Source organism: Copadichromis virginalis, linkage group LG7, assembly GCF_057382275.1.
Source record: "Copadichromis virginalis isolate Kocher_CV1m ecotype Utaka linkage group LG7, C_Virginalis_male_GT1.1, whole genome shotgun sequence".
In the NCBI taxonomy this organism is placed as follows: Eukaryota; Metazoa; Chordata; class Actinopteri; order Cichliformes; family Cichlidae; genus Copadichromis; species Copadichromis virginalis.
The window spans coordinates 56,389,947-56,411,066 of record NC_140624.1 but is presented as its reverse complement, the minus strand read 5'-3'; the positions used below and the strand labels follow the sequence as shown (position 1 = coordinate 56,411,066).

General features: G+C 40.6%; 1 protein-coding gene across 1 annotated transcript in view; it reads right to left on the bottom strand.

Moving 5' to 3' along the window:
* Positions 1-14,871: 14,871 nt before the first annotated feature.
* cwc27 (CWC27 spliceosome associated cyclophilin) overlaps positions 14,872-21,120 on the bottom strand; it is a 31,745-nt gene continuing 25,496 nt past the window's right edge. The window contains exons 12-14 of the mRNA XM_085464328.1: positions 20,913-21,022; positions 20,706-20,809; positions 14,872-15,369 (exon numbers count right to left, since the gene is read on the bottom strand). Of these exons, the coding sequence (XP_085320454.1) occupies positions 15,207-15,369; positions 20,706-20,809; positions 20,913-21,022 (377 nt within the window). The 3' untranslated portion in view covers positions 14,872-15,206. The remainder of the gene's footprint in view (positions 15,370-20,705; positions 20,810-20,912; positions 21,023-21,120) is intronic.

Genomic DNA, 21,120 nt, shown 5'->3' with positions numbered 1-21,120 from the left:
TCCTCTGTTAACACATTCATTTTTACTATGCTTGTCAAAACATATTAGCGCGTGCAACCTTAAACTTGCATGGCAAGGTTATTTCCATCATTAACTGGGTTTTGCTCAGGTTCAGTGGTTTGGAGACAAAGAGGTGGAGCTGAGATAGTTTAGATGTGCAGCGGCAGGATGGTGACTATATTAGACAAAGGATGTTGAACATGGAGCTGCTAGGCAGGAGATAAAGTAATTCAGTTTTATTTATATAGCGCCAAATCACAACAGTCGCCTCAGAGAATTGGAATCAACATTATTTATTTGTATAAATGTTAATAGCCATCCTCAAACTAAGCATTTAGTCTTTTTATTTATTGTATTATTATTATTTATATATTATATTTATTTTATTATGTTATATATTTTATCTTTATCGTTTCTTCTCTAACCCTGTGTTTTAGAGAAAAGTCAAAAAGGAACTTTTACTGGGGAAAAACAATTAATGTATTAATGTTCATCAGAATGTGTTTTTTTTTTCTGCCAGCTTATTATCAATACTTGTGAAGAGAATCCCACACTGGAACAGCATGGAGTTGGAGTTATATGTTAGGGTTAAGGATTGCAATACCTCAGCAGTGATTCCTGTGAGAAGGAAACACTCAGGATGAAATATGGTGCCAGGGTGGATGCCCCACTCACAGGGTTTAAGAGATGTATACTCTTTTTTTAAATTCAACTCTTGGAACATCCTTAGAGTGAGAACGGCTGATGGTGTTACACCAGGATATTGGTTACCAGCTTTAAAGAAGTGCATTGATTTGCTGCCTCAGTTTAGGGTGACCATATCAAAGAAGGGACTTTTGTTCTGATCCACCTTACTCGAAATCCCCAGCCACATCATTATCTGAGATTCAAGGATAAGACTTTGTTTGAGCAGCGTCAAACAACTTGCCAAACATTTTTGTTGATATAGTTTTATTATTGGACTTTACGTTCTCTTATCCCCATCAGAAAGTGTCTAGGTCCACTCGTAGGAAGCTCTGAGATTTCCACTCTCCCTGGTAATTAATTCCAAATAAACAGTAACTAGCCCACTTGGCTGGGAAACACAGCCATCTCTGTCTAATCCAGTGTCCAATTACTGGGGGAGACAGATGGCCTGTTTGGTTTAATGTAACCAGTTTAGAATACCTGTATGTCTGGCCCAGCTTCTGTCTCTTACACTGGCCCTTCTGCAGGGGTCTGTGATTACATTAGCCCCAACCTGTGGAGCTTAAGGTGACAAGGAGAGAGAGAAAAATAAGAAGCTGAGGGATCGTGTATCTGCAGATGACCTGACAGCCATGAGGTGACTGCCTTACATGAAACATTTACACCTGATTATGTGAGCACATACGTCCATGAGAGCTTGCTGTAGACTCAACACACAAACAGAAAGAAACAGAAGCCATCCACTGGATACTGTGAATGTACACATGGACAAGAAGGCTCCAGGCAATGAAAGCAAGATTTACTGGTATTTACCTTTCTTGGTTTCAGGGCTGCAGGTCTTAAGTCTCATGAGTTCAGGCCTTAGAATCCCACCAATCCATTGAGCTGACTTATTTGTCTGGGATGGTGACATGAAAAAGTAGTTTCTTGGTTGACTGGGAGGACTAACAATAGGCCATTCAACAATAGCTACAACTGCACTTTTAACTAATCAAATATAACTTAAAAAAATAAATTATGTGATTTTCTCTTAAATGTTAGTTTAAAAGAACAGGTTTTAGCTCTCCTGTGTTTGTGCAACATTTCAGGATACCAGTGTGCAACATCTCAACTGATTTTTTGATTTCCAATTCAACTGTAATACAGCAGGAGAAGAACCAAGCAAGGGGCAGCTTCCAGGATTAAAAAACAAAGCCAAAGCAGAAGTTCCACAAACTGCAGTTCAGTTGCTATAATGTCTCCAGAAACTGGCTTCAAAAGCAGCTTGGTTGGTTGGTTTTTGGGGTATGCAACCAATACAGACGTGTAGCATGACAGTGATGATGCTATGCATAGTTAGTGGAGGGGATAGAAACAGCAGAGTCCAGCATGAAGGTAAAAAATCTTTTTTTAAAAAGCTAATCGCTCAACTGCACAAACACAAACAAGAGTACCCCACCTAGCACTTCATTGCATGCTCACAACTAATTATAACATGAAGACTACAGGAAAGAAAGTGTAATCTTTTTACCGTTATATGTTACCTTTAATAGTTAAGGAGATAAAATTAGTCTCTCTGACTTGCAGGGAGACACTTGAATGGAGGAGTGATAGTGTGATTCCCAGTACATCGGCTTAGTAAGACTAGGAGCTAGCAGGCTACTTATGATAAGAGGTGTGGAGAGGACGAGGATCAGATTTCTCTAGCAAACTCCTGACAATGAAAGAAGCCATTGCTGTGTTTTATCAGCAACACAATATCTTACAAGCTATGACAAAACAAAGCTGTGCAAAGATACACCAGTGATAAGACACCAACAATTCCCAGGTTGAGAACTCAGGCTCGACTACATGCTGGAATTCCTCCGAGAGTTTTCTGCTGTGTGTCCAACTTAACAATCTGCCACCCCTTGAAGTTTAAAACCCCAAATACCTGTGGATTTACTCTTGCCTGTGGTCCTGTGGCCCTGTCATACCTCTGTTTGTGTGCCCATTCTCCAGCTGAGAGGTGTGAGGATTAGCATAGTGATGAATAACATAGAGTAGCACTGTAAAGGTTTATCTTAATCAGAAGAGCTGTGCCACTGCAGTATGTGCGATGAGTGCTTGAAGTGTTTTGGACACTCTTCCATTTGAACGCAGTGCAGCAGGACAAACAGCTCCAGATGGTGTGGCTGGAGACACTACATGCGTGGATCCAGGGGGTCTGACAGGCAGGAATGCTGGCCTGGGATGGGAAGGTCATGGCTTCAGCACCTGCTATCTACTGGGCTCTGTCCTGTTAAGCCCTGCTGCTTTTTCCCACAGCTGAGGCCCAGACTGAACTGCCATGGGTGAGATCAAAGGCCTGAGGGCCACTAGTTTCATAGGAGAAGGCAACAGCCATGCTATCACATACACCAGGACAATGTGCTTTTCTTCACACCTTTCTCAGTGGACTAAACACACTAATGTGTATATGGATGCCATACTGTTATATTTCAGCAGGGCAGTGTTTGTGAATGAACTAAAATATGGCACATTGAAATGTATTTGTATACACCACGGGAAGCCTAGAACGGAGTTGTTACTGGCGGGTTGTGCAGCAGAATGTGGCTAATGATGTGGCTATTTTTATTTTGGTGGAAAATGGAAAAAAAGAGGAAAACTTTAGTGGAAGCTCTTCTCATCTAGAAGAACACTGCTGTATTAAACCAAAGTCTCACAACTAGGCAGCTGTTTTAGTAGAACCTCCAATCTGTTGTTTGGGAACATATTAAAGCCTTTATCTAAATGATTGAGTGAAATAAAGTTTCCAGGTCATAAAAAGTAAACTGTCATTTAAAAACATCTTAAATAATGTAAAAATCATATTTTTCCAGCTACTGACTTTCACAGTCATGTGAAAAAGAGGAAAGAACCAGCTTTAGCAGCAATACTTGAAGTAATTCCCCAAAGTTTGATTCTGTTCATCTGGTTGTAGCATTTTCAGTGGGAGAAACGTTTCATCACTCATCCAAGTGACTTCTTCAGTCTCAGCTGACTGCAGGTTTCCCCAATCTTATAAACAGTACATTGCATAATGACTGACACTAGCACCACTGAAGGAACAATGGGCTGGGAGGTCAGTTCGTTGATCATTAATATGCAAATTCTCATGACCATTGATTAACAACCACTGATCAAAGCTCATTGATCAAAGACCACTGATGAATGGCCATGAGTACCATTCACAGAGAGTTGGAGAATGGCTGCAATCACAGCATTGTAAGATGGCAAAAGATGTACCCTTAGGCCCTCTCTTCGATTCAGAAATGGTCTTTCCCTTTTCACATAAATGGCCTCCTTGACTCCGCGCTCAAATCCTCCTGTACACTATGTTACTCTGTTTGTGTTGGGGGACCCGGTCCTTAGGGTGGACCAATCTGTGGCGCAGCGTGTTTTGGGGTTTAAAAGCCACAGAGACTCGGTGTTTAGAAAAAATGTGTCTCAGCTGTTCCAATACTCCTGACACGTACGGGATCACTACGGGTTTTCTCTTAGGCAGCGGTTGTCCTTCTCTCCTGGATCAGCTGGAGCTTTCTTTAGGCGCCTTTCCAGCTTTGACAAAAGTCCAGCTGGGATAACCACATCTACTCAGGGCCTTCTTGATGTGATGTTCTTCTGCTTCCCTGGCCGCCGTGTCAGTGGGGATGGTGTTCGCTCTCTCTTGTAGCGTCCTGATGACACCCAGTTTATGCTCCAGTGGATGACGAGAGTCAAATTTTAAATACTGATCTTTATGTGTAGGTTTACTATACACATCAGCTTTTAGATGTCCCCCACTACTGATGGAAATCTCACAGTCTATGAAGGCTAACCTTCCACTTTTCATATCCTCCCTGGTGTATTTGATGTATCGGTCCACCGAGTTAATGTGATCCGTGAATTGTGGTACGTCCTGAGATTTGATTTTCACCCAGGTGTCATCCACATACCTGAACCAATGACTTGGTGTTGTTCCAGGGTAGGATAGCAAAGCCCTCTTTTCCACTTCTTCCATGTACAAATTGTCCACGATGGGTGAAACTGGGAAACCCATGGCACACCCATGTTTCTGCCTGTAGTAATGACCCTTGTATGTGAAATAGGTGGAATTAAGACACAGTTCCAAAAGCAAACACACTTGGTCGGTGCTGAGAGTGGTCCTGTTGCTGAGGCTGGGGTCATCCTGTAATCTCTTACGGACTACCTCCAACGCTTCCGTGACTGGGATGCAAGTGAAGAAAGATGTAACATCGTACGAGAACATGGTTTCATCTGCCTCCATAATGACATCTCTCACCTTCTCGACAAAAGCCAAGGTGTTCTGGATGTGATATTCAGAGCTGCCCACCAACAGGTTGAGGATCGGAGCCAGAAACTTAGAGATGTTAGAGGTGACTGAATTGATCATGCAGACAATTGGTCTTAAAGGTGCACCCTGTTTATGTATCTTCGGTAAACCATACAGACTTGGTGTAGATTCCCCTGGGTATAGCCTGTAGTATTAGGTCCGGTCTTGTTCTAACTGCTTCAGACAGTCTATCACGGTCTTGTTTCAGGGGCTCATAAGTATTTTCGTCACTGAGCAGTGACATAATTTTCTCGTGATAGTCTTTCTGGTTTAGCAAAACCCTGCGCCTACCCTTGTCTGCTGGAAGGATGATAATGTTGTTGTCATTGCTAAATGATGTGAGTGCCTTCCTCTTCTCCATACTCATGTTGGATGCTGGGGGCTTCGTATTGCTGAGACAGGCTGAAACTTTCGTCCGTAGTTGCTCTGCTTCCATGTCTGCAATGTTGTTGTTTCGAATTGCTGTTTTTGTGGCTGTGATCAGTTCCACTAGCGGGATTTGTCTCTCACCGCCAAATTCAACCCTTTAGCAAGGATGTTTTTCTCTGCTTGGTCGAGCTGTCTGTCAGACAAATTCTTCACCCACTTGTCCACTGACCTCCCAGCCCATTGTTCCTTCAGTGGTGCTAGTTTCAGTCATTATGCAAATGTACTGTTTATAAGATTGGGGAAACCTGCAGTCAGCTGAGACTGAAGAAGTCACTTGGATGAGTGATGAAACGTTTCTCCCACTGAAAATGCTACGCCCGGATGACCAGAATCAAACTTTGGGGATTTACTTACCTGGATGATTGAGCATGCATCAAGATATTTTGGCCCACCGTTCTTTACACCATTGCGTCAGTTCACTGAGGTTTGCGGAGATGCGTTTATGGACCTCAGATCCTTTGAAGCTCTACTGCAACACCTTGAGTCTTTTATTTTTCATTTTTTGTGTAGATTTGCTGCTGTGTTTGGGATCACTGTCCATTCCAGTTTTACGACCCAGTTTTAACCCAGCTTTAGCTGTCAGGTAGGTGCCCTCACATTTGACTCCAGAATGCTTTGGTATACAGAGGAGCTCATGATGGACTCAATGACTGCAAGATGCCCAGGTCATGTGGCTGCAAAAAAAAAAAAACCTAACTCATTACCCTTTCACCACTGTGCATTACATTAGGTATGAGGTATTTGTATACATATGCTGTGTTCCCTTTTCACCAAATGCGGTGATATGCATTATGGTCAAAGGTCTCTGCTTCAGTTTCATCTGTCCATTATTCCAGAAGGCATGTGATTCATTCAGCTGTGCTACCTTCTTTTTTAGAAGAGGCCGTCTCTTAGTAATCTTTCTAAACAAGCCATAGTTGTTCAGTCTTTTTTCTAATTGTACTGTAATGAATTTCAGTGTTCAACATGCTAACTGAGGCCTGTAGAGTCTGAATGTAGCTTTTGGGTTGAACTTCTCAGATTCATGCATCTGAATTCTCCACAGCAGCAAACTGCCAAAACATCTGCTTTTATAGCAGATGCTATTATACATGCTGAAAATCAGTTATTCAAGGGTATTTCATAAGCAGCACCTTTTAATTAATTTGGAAACAGTAAGTGTTTACTTAGCCTTTCACAGAACTGCACATAGTCTAATGTTTCAATCTGGAGTGGCAATAAGATAATCTCTAGCTTATTCTGCTGAAAAAACATGTTAGTGTAAGTTATAGAAAGTAAATATAAATATATACAATTTTACTACAATAATACCACCACATAGCTTAAAGTGACATAAACTCTAACTTGCATGTATCGACTTACATCTTTTCCTATTTTGACCGGCTCTACTGGGATCACAGGTGGGGCATTCAGCATCTTTGCCATTATAGAATTCTCCCAGAGATTTCTACGGTATTAAGGATTCTTTAATTGGAATCTTTCTCTCTTCATCATCAAAACCAAATCAAAAACAGGGCTAGAAGACTCAGATTTTTGAAAATTTAAAGGGTTACCAAGCGATATCCTAGTAGCAGCGCCATAGTGCTGTTTTTACTACTCCCTGTTTTCAGAAAGCTAAATAAACTGTCAATTTTGGCTTTCTCCAAAAGCAGTGTGTACTGTTTTACCAGCTGGGTTGTCTTTAAAGGATACGGCTTTGTTACATTACTGTCCTCTGTCAGCAGGACAGACAGCAGGTAAGTGGATTATATGTTTAAGCAATCAATAGCCAATCACTTAGGCCAGTGGAATAAAGCCAAGAGCCCTTGCTTGGTTGTGGATGGGGCTGAATAATTGTGTGTGTGTGTGTGTGTGTGTGTGTGTGTGTGTGTGTGTGTGTGTGTGTGTGTGTGTGCGTGCGTGCTGTTGAACTGCGTACTCTATATGCAGCACGCTTAAGGACATCCTCACTTCAGGACATTATGAAATCCATCAGGAGTGAATGATGTTGTGATTCATCCTTTTCTGCTCCAGCTGTCTACATCTAATAAATGAGAGTAAAGCTAATGAGAACAAATGAGGAGGCAGTGCAGAAAACTACAAGGCCATTCAGTTGCATTGTAATGCTGCTTCTGTCTCTGTTTTGCATGTCCTTCACTGCTACAGTAAAAGGTGAATCTCTTTGTAATACATGGACATGTTGAGGACATCCAGTCAAGGCACGCCAAGCGTTTGACAGCTCCAGTAATGTGAAACCTTTTAAAGATCTATTCTTTTAGTAGCCTGTAATTGTAATTAATTTATGAGGTAACAAAATGTCTCCTGGAGGAAAAAGTCATCCTGTTTAATAGTGTCTGTAATTTCGCCGCTCTCTCGTTACAGTGAAAAAGTGGCTGTAAAGATGAAATGGTCTGCTTGAAAGCAATTCAATTAAGTGAAAAAGAGATTCATCAGTAAGTTGTAATAATAAGAGAACAGAAGTCCATTACCACCCTTGTTCTTGTCTTTAAGATGGTAAAAAAAAAAAGGACAAGTCACACCTACGAACAAAATTGTGCAGATAACACAATTTTCATAAAACTACTGCAGCTATCATAACTTTCAGTTGCAGAAGGAAATATTTGGATTTGCAGTATTCTATGAGGTTCTGTGAGCCACTGTAAACTTTTGGAGGTCTAAATCATAATTGGTGATGACTCCAAACCCAACCCAAACTCTAACCCTAGGCAATCAGAATGTATAATTTCTGATTTTATTAAATTGTTCTCCAGTGTCCTGGCCATCAGAAACCACAACAAGACATACAACAAGTTGGGAAACATACTACACATAGTCATGGCACAAAAGTGATTACACTTCATTTAGGTTATGTAACACAGCAACCAAATAAGCACTGAACTCAACAGAGCGGTATGTGTCAGAAGTAACAACAGCAGTACCGTGTGATTTTTGTAAAAGTCACAGTGAGATATAGATGAAGGACAACTTGTCTGAGCTTGTAACTTTTTTTTCTTTGCCTGAGGATAAGCTTTGTGCTTCTTGTAAGACTTCTTGAAAAACTTAGCAATGTCCACTTCTAGAGAAATATAATTAAAAAATATCCATCCATCCATCTGGGACTGTGGGAGTTAAAAAAAACCTCAGGCCTCAGTCACACAGGCATAGACACTAGTCTATGTGAAATTTCCCCTTGTGGGACTAATAAAGGTATCTTATCTTATCTTATCTTATCTTAGTCCATGACTCTCTGGCAACCACTTGTTTATTGGGACTGATGGTTGCCAGGTTTGTATGGAAAACAAGTCGGTGTCTTCCATACAAACTACAGGCAACCGCTTCAATCTGCTAGTGCCCAAAGCATTTATAAGTAGGTTTTTTGGTGCAGTGCTTTATACAGATTTGCAACCAATTTCACATGGCAGTAGCAAGCAACCTCCTGCAAACAACTGCCATGCAGTTGGTCAGGGAATACATGTTATTCTTTAGCAACGAATGGTTACCATGGGGTCACTGACCAATACTGGGAAATAGTAACTGATTTCACAGCAATTACCAGCAACCACTCACAATCGGTTGGGGAAAATTCATTTTTCCCTATTGAATTGATCTAATGCTGATTGGTTGGGTTGAATAATACAACAACCTGCTAGAGCAGAAACCTTCAGTAAAGGTGAGAGGATTGAAATTGTGAATGGGTTTAAATACCTTGGGATGATTCATGCACGCCATTATTTCTAATATGTCAGATTGCATCACATGTTGGGGCCAAGCTGAGGAAACAGTCATTAAACAGTGGATTCATGTATACCGTGACTGGATAGAATTCTTGTCTGCGCTGAATCCAAACCACATTGAGGCCCATGTGAGCCATACATTTCTGGGCACTTATCAAAATACAGGTATATTTACATATTCCTGTACTCTGTCAGTATATATGCCCATGTAACTCAATTCTATGACTTGTTCCAGTTTGAGGTAAAACGCAGCTTTTCTGAGGGTTTTTTTTTTTTTAGTTTAACCTTGGTGGTAGTTGTAGTCTTGGCCTTAATTTATTGTTTACACTGGTGTCCTTCAGTGTACTCAGTTTCTAGAGAATTGCATTCATTCCTTTTCAGCCCTGTCCAATTGCTGTGGTATTGGAAATTTCACAGGCAGGCCTTTGTTGGACTTAATATTTGGCAAAATGAATATGTTATTGCTCATATCCCAACACCCGGGCAGTTCTCTGCATCACCCAGCACTGGCTGGCATCTCTGCTCTGGCATGTCATTTTCAAGGTGTGTCTAAGTAGTCTCAACTATGATCCATAAATATACCAGCAACAAAAAGAACATAGCAACACTGCCAGACAAAGACTGCTCTGTGTTACTTTATCAGCTTAGTATGTTAAAACAAAAGCACTTGCTAATTTTGGTCTGGTGTAACACAAGAAGAACTTTTTGAGAATATTGTGTTCATACAGAGGGAAAAAAGAGGAAGCGCTGTAATAGGGAAGAGAAAGACTTGGCCTATATGAAAAATAAATCTTATAAAGTAGCTGTGAAATATGATCAGTGACATGAGGACTTTAATCTAAGCAAAGCATATTAAAGGAGAAGGAGCCCTGATTCAGCAGATGTTAAAATACCAATTCCCATTTTTCTGCCTTAAAACAATACCCACATGCACATATGTACATCAAAAGAGTTATTGGTGACTGTAATTCTTCCTCCTGTCTGTGTAGTGTAGAAATCCTTTCTAATTTGCTCATGTACTGACTGATTTATTGTGTTCACCACTTCAGTTGACAGCTAAAGCTAATAATTAATAGATTCATAGTTTTACATTTTAGCATCAATTCCAGTAATGGCTCAGTTAGACTAAAGCTAAAACAGGAACCTCTTAGGAACAATTGGTAATTGCTTGGTGATTGTGTTGAATTTTTTGCTATCAGTGACTGACGGCAAATAGTTGGGATGAAACAACTTATTGACCAGAGGCTGAGCGTGCAACACCTTCAACCTCTGGACGACCACTTTCAGTCTTAAGGTTGCCTGGTAGGAGGCAACCTATCTCCAAACAACTTCAAACTGACTCGAAGTGACTGCAATCACTATATATTTAAACTCTTTGAGGTTTTGCTAGACATGGAAAGGAAACAATTAATGTGAAGTTCTGTATATGAAGACAGTAACAGATTTGGAAACATAACAAAAATTGCAAAAGATTTGCTGTACTTTCTTTCCAGTTTTACTTAGTTCAACCGCAAACTGATGCACATATGTTGCTTTGAGGATGGCAGCTGACTGCAGGTGGTTGCAGGTGTGGTCCCATGCTTTCAAGCAACCATTTCAAAAGCAAGAAGATCACAAGTCCAATGCACATGCTCACAACAGTTTTGGTCCTGTCGCCGTTTTCTGTAGTGCTACTGTAGTATAATAGGTTTGTGCCAGATGTCATACTCATGTCTATTACCTTGCATAGCTGCACTATGATATTACTATTTAAGCCTTGAATTTAGCAATTTTGGCACTGGCATTTTGTTTTCTTGCTTAAAAGAGGACATGACTATATTTAAACAACAGGGTAATGCTGTCCTGCTGTCCTGTTTCACAAGTGTTGATGAAGTGATTCTCTGTGATATCACAACCTCAAAAGGTTGCTACTTGCGCTCATCCTTCTTTTCATTACATTTTCCCAAACAGTAAAATTCTGCTTATAACAACATCAGTATTAATTACATAATTTATAATGTTTAATTGGAGTGTCTGATTTACTGCAGAAACAGCATTTTCCTTATTATTCTAACATCACACAGTACCAGGTTATAGATATTAAATTGCATCCCACTGAGCATTACTGAGCATGAAACATGTGGTGAAGTGACTGCCTTTAAGTTCTATAACCAAAATGAATGAAATTCTTTTACATCAAATTTGTTTGTTGTTGATTAGAAAAACTAATATGCTGCAGTTTAAACAGCTAGAGACATTTGGCTGTTAATATAACATAACTGTTATGTAATTAGGATCCTGGATGGAGGACATTCTATTCTAACAAAACACTATTTTACACAAATAAACATTGTTTTCTGAAAGTGCACAATCTTGCTTCTGAGCATTGTAAACCAATGCACTGTGCGCTGTTGTCTGGTTATCTTTTAAATTCATGCATCTGATAAAATTTCATTTTGGTATCTACTATCACACTATTTCACCTTCACAAGCAAACCCTGTCTGAGGAGGAAGAAAGAATTTGTTCCTAAACTCCATATTCCACGTTTCAATGATACATGTTTAATTAAACTAACTTAAACTGCAGAGTCCTGATACAACATAAGCTTTCATCACTGACAGTGAAATGACTTTATCTGATGTATGGACAAGAAGAGCAGTCTGAGCACCAGCAAATCTTTCAGTGTAGTCATGTGTATGCAAGCGCTGTATTAGGATAGAGTGAGAAAATTTTGAATTTGTCCTTCAACAATAAGGTGCAGACAAAAAGCTGACAGCAGAGACAAATGAACTCACTGCTCTGTCCTTGGACGTCTGGGAATTGCCAGAGCTTAACAATGACACTCTGCTGTGCCTGTACAAACCATCTCCTCTTTGATCTTGCATTTTTCTTCTGGCCATTGCACCCAGAGGAGTTAGCTATAGAGGGAGGACTCATGGTCACAGTAACACACATGTGTTCTCTTGCATAGCTATTCAACATATGATAAAGCAACTGAGACAACTTGCCACAGTTCTTCTGTCTTGTCTCCACATGTAATCCCAGACTGACTCCATCAAGCTGAGATAAGGGCACTGAGGGGGCCAGACCAGGTCTCCTTGTACTTTTCATTGCTTGAGATAGCTGTTTATCTGACTCTGGATTTGTCATTGTAATAAAGACTCCATACAGACTTTTGGGACTGATCAGATGCCCCCAGTGGTTTTGCAATCTAGAAATCTAAAGAACCTTGCTTTCTTATGGGCTTTACGGTAAATCCCTTCTTTAATGTCATAAATACAAGTTACATGGAAAGAGAAGAACAAAATGCCCTGGTTCCAAAATGAATGTTTAATTTAATTAGTCATGTCTTTAGACATTAGAAGAATTAGCTTGTCATTTTTAATGCATACACCCAAGGGCAGAAGGAGAAGGCAGTGGAAGAGCATGATAATGCCATTACCTTCCCATCTCATTCCTCCAGAATCACATGATGAGCAAAAGAGGGGTATTTTCTACTTGAAGTTGGGTGCAGTGACGCAGAGAAATGTTAAATATTCTCCACCTTGTCTTTCTCTCTGGCTTCCCTTCAAACATAAATTACCGATTTACTTGGTAAGCAGAGTCCTTGTAAAGAACTAATTTATCTGAGGAGTGTCTTCAAGGCCAGTGTGGCCATTAGAAATTAGAGCGAAAGAGCATGGAAGTATTACAAGGCTTGTTTTATGACATACTCAAGAAAAAAGTGAATCTCTCGTTACATTTCAGAATATCTCAGTTATTAACACTGGCACATTTAATCGTGAGCAAGACCCAGAAGCACAGAGTCGGTCAGGCCACTGTATCACCTGTTTTAAATTTTCAGCAGCTTGGGCAGAGCTGGCCTCTTAATGTAACATTAACTGTACGTCTCGTTTCATATTGAAATTTAAGCATAATCCCACAAGTCCAGTTAAAAAAGAAGTGTGCGGCTCCTGGTCGCACACGGCAGCTGATCATTTTGGGTTAAGTGTTTGAACAGTTCTGCTTTCAACAAGCCCTGACTGCTCCAGTGATGACCCGAGCAGGACAATGAAAAAGAAATGTGTTCGGATGACTGAGCTGTCTCTGGTTTTTACCCCAGCATTAAAAAGTTGTTTTTCTATTTAATATTTTGTGAAGTACGCAATCATAGCAGAAAGTTCACTGAGAAAATCAATACTTCTCGTAACTGTTCATTAAATGTGTAATGATGTTTTTACATCTGCTCTGTGGACTGTGCCAGACTAGTGGCACAGTGTTGCCAGTTCCAGCTAAGCTGAGCCACTAACAGCTGTAGATTCATGTTTGTCTTACGGAAAAGTGTGGTATCAATTGTCCATTCTAGGGTCTGTGTCCACAGCCAGCCATTTTTTAACTGAAATCCCCCATGACCTCAGTTTTAGAGGGCTTCTCTCAAGCGCTGTAATCATTGCTAGGCTACTTCTTCAGTGTTAAGTTGCAATTTACTGGCTCCTCAGTGACAACTACAATCAGTTTCTTCTTTGCAACTGTTGAGAGCTGATATTCTAAGACCCACCCCTTCTTGATTTTGATTGGTAAGTGAGAGCACTTTGGTGCTCTAGTTGTAAGCACAGAAGCTCCTCCCACCTGCTGTTCCTTCTACCTGCTCCTTGCCAATCTTCTGTTAGCAAGGGCTGCCAAGAAAGCTGGCTTAAAGACAGGGGGAAAGGGAGCTAAAATGTTTTTTTTTCTCCAGACAGAGGATGAGCTAAGGGACTGCACCAATGCCCAGTATAAAATAGATTAATTTTATTTGAACTCAGATTCATGCAAACATACTTAAAGCATTTGGAAATCTGCATATTAGGATACCTGTGAAATGTTACTCCCTGTTGCTTGGGTTTGAATCATTCTTTCATTCATTTTTCATATCCAAAGACCCACAGAATGTGGTACTTTCTGCTGTTTTAACTGGCTATAACCATGAAACAGCATTCCAATGGTAAAGACCCATAATATATAGCTGATTTGGAGCATGTGCATTCGTTGATCAGCCTCAACATTAAATCCAGAGCCAGGCTGACTGACTAAAACGTTTTACATAACAATACTATATTCTGTTGAGGTTCATGAAGGTTATAGCATTCATTTGATATGTACCGCTCACCTAAACATTGATGCTGACCATCAAACACCTTCCCTGACTGCACAAGGGTTCCCCAGAAGTGATAACGGGTTCAGACACCACAAAAACTATCTAGGAAAGGCTTGAGTAACATGACAAAGACCATCACCGTCAAGCCAAAAGAAGCCACACTTGCCTGTCAACATCCTTGTGCCAGAAACCACAGGACACTCAGCTTTTCCGTATCCATACCCTGACCTAAATGATATTAGGCAAGCATTTTTTGTGCAAGTATTCTTGTGGTCTATATGCCTTACTTGTCCCAGACTGGCTGAAAGCTAAGTGAATAGTAGGGTGTCCACACAAGAGATTTACTTGCATATTTGCTCAAACTAAATCTGAAGAAACACTTGAATGTGGAAGTCAGCCATAGCACCAGTGCAAGCAGAGGATGGATGAGCTGTCCAAACACGAATAGTTGATGCCAGATGGAAAGAAGAGAGTGGGCACATACACCAGGTTTTATAGCCCTTCCATGTAAGCAAGAAAGGCCTCACAAACTGCATTAGAGTATCAATTTATCCTGAAAAATGGCTCCTTAGTGATACATTTGTTTAAAATCAAACAGAACAGAGTCATTACAGGCTGTTTATGATTGGTATTTATTTTTCTAACAAAGGCTCACATTTAACTGTAAACAGAAAATACAAAGTCATATAAATGAACATTACATGTAAGGTTCACTATTTTTTTTCTCCTGATGAGTAACTGTTCAGGTGAAGCTGTGAAGAAGCCGTTTCCTCACAGAAAACGGGGACATCGTGTTTTCTGCTCAGCATCCTCATTTGTAATGTTCGCACCAGGAAATGGTTCAACAAAGCCGGGTTTGAAGCAATGAAAAGGTAGACTGCCAGGATGCTGTACGGCCAGTTTTGGTTTTAGTCACATGGCTTCGGCACGACCTATGACCTTGTGACCTCACCTCTTGGCCTTCTTTTCTTTCAGGATCTTCTTGCTCTCCTCTCTCCTGCGTTTGTTAACGGGGTTGCGTGGGTCATAGATCTCAAAGGTGTCCTCATCCTGCATGTTGGCATCCTTGACTTTTCTGCTTTGCTCATCAAACTGAAGAACATGGGCCATCCTAAATCAGACAAAGAGAGGAGGTGGAGAGAGTTCAAAGAACAGCAGGACAGGATCCACTAAATCACTGCTCTGTGGAACCGTTACCTAGAGGCCAGTTTCTCTTTTGCTTTGAGAAGTTTCATAACAACAAACCCAATAATTAGTTGAAGCAGGGGAAAATAACTACTTGATCTCCTGCTGAATTCATAAGCTTGCTCACACAAAGAAATTAACAGTCTTTAATTTTTATGGTTGCTTCATTTTAATGGAAAGAGACAGGATATAAACCAAAAATCCAGAAAAAAATATTACATAAAAATTATAAATGGATTTACATTTCATTGAGTGAAATAACTACTCGATGCCATACAACCCAGCTAGAATTTGGGCTCCTGCAGATCGGCTCTGTGGCTGTGTGGGAAAGAATCAATTACAGATACTCCTGATAGGTGGCTGTAGCTCAGGAGGTAGACAGAGGTCATCTACCAATATGAAGGTTGGTGGTTCAGTCCTTCGGGCAAGATACTGAACCTTTAGTTGCACTCCAATGTGATCATTGGAGTGTGAAAATGTGTGAATGTTAAATAGAAAGCATTTAGGCATAGAAAATAGTGCTTGTATGAATGTGTTTTGCATAGCATAGCTGCAATGGCATCACCATTGGGGAAAACCAAAGAGGGTGGCAGGAACAAGTCTGTAGACCTACACAAGACTGGAATGGATTACAAGATCAAGAAGCTGGTTGAAAAGGTGCAAACGGGGCTGTGGCCCCCCCACACCCTCTAGCAGATCATTACATGAAGGAACCTTTTAAAAAAACAAGCGCGTCCATGCTCACAGGTGTACACACGGGTGATCACACCCACAAACTACACCCTTTTTGGCTCCTACCTCAAAGCACACTGTGTTCTGTTGATCTTATGTGCTGCACAATAATGTTTAATATTTAGTATTTACTGTCATATTCCCATATATCATTGTGATGTTGTTTATTCTATTACTCTTGTTCTCTTCTGCTTGTTTTCTTTTTTCTTTCTCAGCAGGTGACTGATATATGCATTTTTTCTTCTTCTTTTTTTTTCTGCTCATTCTGTTGGTTTTTGTCTTTTGCCCTTCTCCCCCGTCCCTCTTCTCAGCTGTTTCTCTTTTCCTCTTTCTTTCTCCCCTTCTTTCCCCCAGTCAAGTCTGTCCCGTATTCAGTAAGTGAAAATAAAATGAACAATAAAAGGTGAATCAAATGGACCATTACGGCAAGGCTGGGATGGTCAGTTTGGTAAAGTAAATCCGTTGGGCATCTTTCTTTGCCTTTAGACAACAATTCTGATGGCAAAGGAGCCAAACGGGACAGGCAAAAAAAAAGAAAAAAGAAAAAGAAAAGGTGCAAACTGTTGACAATCAATCGTCCTTTGGTCAGATGAAACCAAAATCGAGCTCTCTGGCAGATAATTACACACTAATCAACGTATATTTTGAAACTACAACATTATTTTATCTATTTAAGGATCTGAAAGGATTACTTAATAAACCTTTAAACCCAGTTGAAATGTTAAATCAAGACTAAGAGTCTAATTTGTCAATATAATAGTGTTCTTTAAACGGTAGCTAAAATGACTTAAATAGATGCTCTAAAATCACCAGTGTTTTTTGACATTAAGCCTATAGTATTGTGTTTATTTACCTAGTGTGGCTTACCCTCACTGTGGCTTTCTAAAAAACCAGATACAAGGAGGAGGGCATTTCCCAACAAAAAAAAAAATACCAAGGTGAAGTCCAAGGGGGCTTAACCCTAGTGACTCTGGTGGTCCTCTAACTTTGCTACAGTTTTTCCACAGACCCACACATTAGCACTCTAACACAAAGAACTGACATAATAATCATGGTTAACTTGCATTCACATTCTTCTTAGCCTCATTTCCTGAGCTGAGAAGTAATTTTCCCAGCTTCAAGTCTTTTTCAAAATGTAAAAAAGGCAAAAATGCAAAACTGTAATCACTACATTTTTATCTTAATCGGTAATGGTTCCAGTTAGTTTTGCAGCATAGCTGCAATGGCAGTGAATGGCACAGTTCCCTCGCAGCAAGGTTTGCATTTTTAACCTGCTGGTAAGCTTTGGGCCTTTATCTGTGGAGTTTCATGGTCTCCATCATCCCCAGGTACTCCAGCTTTGTCCAGCAGTTAACCTTTAGGATAACTGGTAGTTCTAAAATGACTGGCTTAATTGTTGTTGTGAACCTGAATTCACACAAGAGTACATCATTACAATGTTTTAAGCATTTTAAGCATCACTTTAAGCATGTTAACTTGTGCCTAATTATGGCCTCACAGGGTTGCTGCAAAGGTGGCTTTACACTGTAACTGGTTCAGAACTGGTTGTGTGATACTCAGATACCTTTATAAACTATTACCCCCCCATCTCCCCCCGGTGCTGGTACTGGAATTGGGGGAAGGGAAAGTAAAATATAAACCACACACACCCACCATATAGGTACAGTGCTTTAGTGTTTTATTTAATTTTTAAAAAAATCTATTAGACAACCTGTCATAAAAAGACGACGACACAACTTTTAGAAATCTGTCAAAAACTGGTTTAAAACTTGAGATTTAATTAGGGAAATAAACTGAATTCATGTATGAAAACCCAAACTTGAGCTGGTACACATATTATGTGCATTATTTGAGTCAATCCTTTGATGAAAAATACCAACCAACATTACATGGTGGAACAATTGTGGCGCCAAATTCTATTTACAATCAGCTCATGCTATGCTTGTCGTATGAAACCAGAGCAAACCAGAGGAAATGCAAACGTAGTTTTGTTCATACCTAAAATAAGAAAATCTTTAAATGTTTCCTTCAAAGTTCACGATTAACAGACTGTTTCAGTGTGTTTCCACATGCCTGTATTAAAAAAACAAAACTCCATGCTGTAAACTTAAACAAGGGTTGTTCTAGCGTGCATGACCTCTTCTACGTGTCTGTGCGGTTAGGGTGTTTTAGTATGTTGGTGCGATCTGGATTTTCTCCTGTGTTCATTTGAAATCGGCAGGAGTTGTGACAGCTCATCTAGAATGCCACGGTTAGACTCTGGCAGGCCCTGAGGACTCCTGCTGCGTGAGCATGCCGCCTCTGATAATTTGTCTAGCAGTCTCTGTGATGACAGTCTGCCGGTCATACAGCCTCAGAGTCATCCAGCTCTGAAACATGATGTGGAAAGGCAGCGTTAGGGGCTTATCAAAACCGCTGTGCTGCCATAACGCGAGTCTACAGAAGCTTTTCCTCTATTTATTTGTCTTGCATTCTTTTTACTCAAGCAGGGGGTGGGATTTACTGAATATGGAGGAATGGTGAAAGCAATGGAGGGCTCTTTGCTTTGAGAGAGTGGGCTCTGAGGTTGTGTGTTAGCAAAGCAGAAGGAGTTGGGGGAGGAGGGGGCTGTAGAGGGAGAGTCAGAATTTGGAGACACAGACACAGATGGAATAGTTTACCTCCTCTGGCCCAGACTTGACTTCCAATGTCTGACCTGTTGTAACCCACATTCTGTTCGCAGTACTCCTAGAGTGGCACAGACTTCCCCACTGGTATTTTTCTAGGACTGCTATGCTACTGCCCCGTCCCTCCTTTCTCATCATACCTGGCAGGGGCAACACCGTGAGGTGTCTACAGCCGGGAGAGGCCAGCCAAGGCTTCTCTCAAATTCATTAGGACCCCCACATATGCACGCTGACACACAAACGCACACCCAGACTGAACTTCAAGGAGGCTTCTTGAGACTAATAGGAACTACAGATTTTGTTATTCTAAATCTCTTGCACACAGACACTTTGCTCACGTTCAAACACATGGTATTCATTTCAAACCCTCACTCTGTGCAGTTAGACTTTGAGATCTTTGGTGAAAAACAGAATATGAGAGGAAAACACACAGTCAGGCCTGATTTCCTGATGGCCAATCTGGTGGCTGTGGCTTGAAATCCCAACGTGACACACATACACAAGCACACAACCTGAACTTTCACACACATTTATCAGAACTTGGAGTGAGCTTTAGATCTTATAGAGTTCAGGTTCATCTGTACAAGGAAGGATTTTGTTTTTCCAGTGTCTCATGTTTGTTGCTCCTGATATTATGTTGTCTTTTAGCGATAGTCATCATAATATCAATGAAATAATAAAACATCTTTTTTCTAGTTAGCCTGTCATGCTTAAACTTCACTGTCCACAAAATGGTGTGTATGCCGGACTGCTTCTTGGGCTCTGGGAGGACTGATGTGCTCACGTATTGCTCAGAGTTTCTACTATTATTGACTGCAGTGAACAGTGAATTTAAGTTATAGACCAATGATGTGGTACTTTTCTTTTCTTGATATAGAATCAGCATTTCTGTTAACAGTTGGACAAGTAAGTTTGTTCATTATATTAAAGTAGTCTAACCAGAGAAAACGAAAAACATGGACAAAGATTCCCTGTCAGAAAAATGAAGCCACTGCGGAAGTGCCTTAAAAACTGCATTCTGTCTTAAAGCCACCAGATGGCGATAGCTGGGGTTGCAAACGTCCAGCCCAAGCCTTTTCCCTCCATAGAAAGCTATGGGGGTGGGCGGAGACAAGGCTTTCTTTGTTGACCTTTTTGCTCATACCATGTTTTGCTCATTGACTTGTCAGTCACAAACCATCTGCCGATGAGTCAGTGGTTTTACACTCAGACCCACCTCTTCTTGTTACATCAGTTTTTCTTGCAACCAAGATGTTGATGGCGGAAAACGGTAATCTCGAAAAATGGGAATCCAGACACCAGTGGCTGACATCATATTACTTTATTACTGTCTATGAGTATAACACTATAATCAGCAAGTTTTAACTAAAAAAATAACCAAAAGCAACATTTAAATGAAAATTTAACCGTCTTCCATTTAATCTTTTAAATGTCTTCAAATTTTAAAGAACTAAATAGTCATTTTTAACATAATTGTGTCAGGCCAGGGTCCTTCTGTGTGGAGTTTGCATGTTCTCCCCATGCTTGTGTGGGTTCTCTCCAGGTACTTCAGCTTCCTCCCACAGTCCAAAAACATGCAGTTAGCGGGGTTAGGTTAATTGGAAACACTAAATTGCCCAATGCGGGAGTAAATGTGAGTCCGAATGGTAGCCCTGTGACAGACTGGCAACCTGTCCAGGGTGTATCCTGCCTCTCACCCTAAGACAGGTGGGATAGGCTCATGATCATGCTTGACTTTGCTTTATTCAGTTGCATAAATTGAAATAAATGAACAATGTCTGGATTCTTTCCTAAAAGATGACCATGAAAGAAGAAAATGAAAATATCCCGCTCATTTATCTCGAATAGTGTCAAGCTCACTGACCATCCTTTGTCATCATCCTCTGCCAGCTCCTCCATGTCCTCCTGTGGACCCTCAGTGATGGCCGATGACAGCTTGGACTTGAAGCTGTTGAGCAGGGCCAGCGTCTACCGTAAAGATCAGACATCATTAAAACACACGTTAACAACTACAGAATTTACAGTCTATTTCAATTTCAGTAATTTAGTGCAACAAATTGTGCCCTCTTGCCTGTTCTTCTCTGCTTGAGCCTTTTTTCAGTTTTCGGTTCTTGAGCCCTTCATATTTCTTTCTTCCCTCCAAGTACTCAGCCACAGCTTCACTGGTTGGCTTTTTCTCCACTTTAGAGAGTCAAAAGAGACAAAGTAGACAGCTGTTATAGCAGCAAAGCAAGAAATCAGACAAATCTTAACTAACAACTTGAGAAATCTCTGCATGT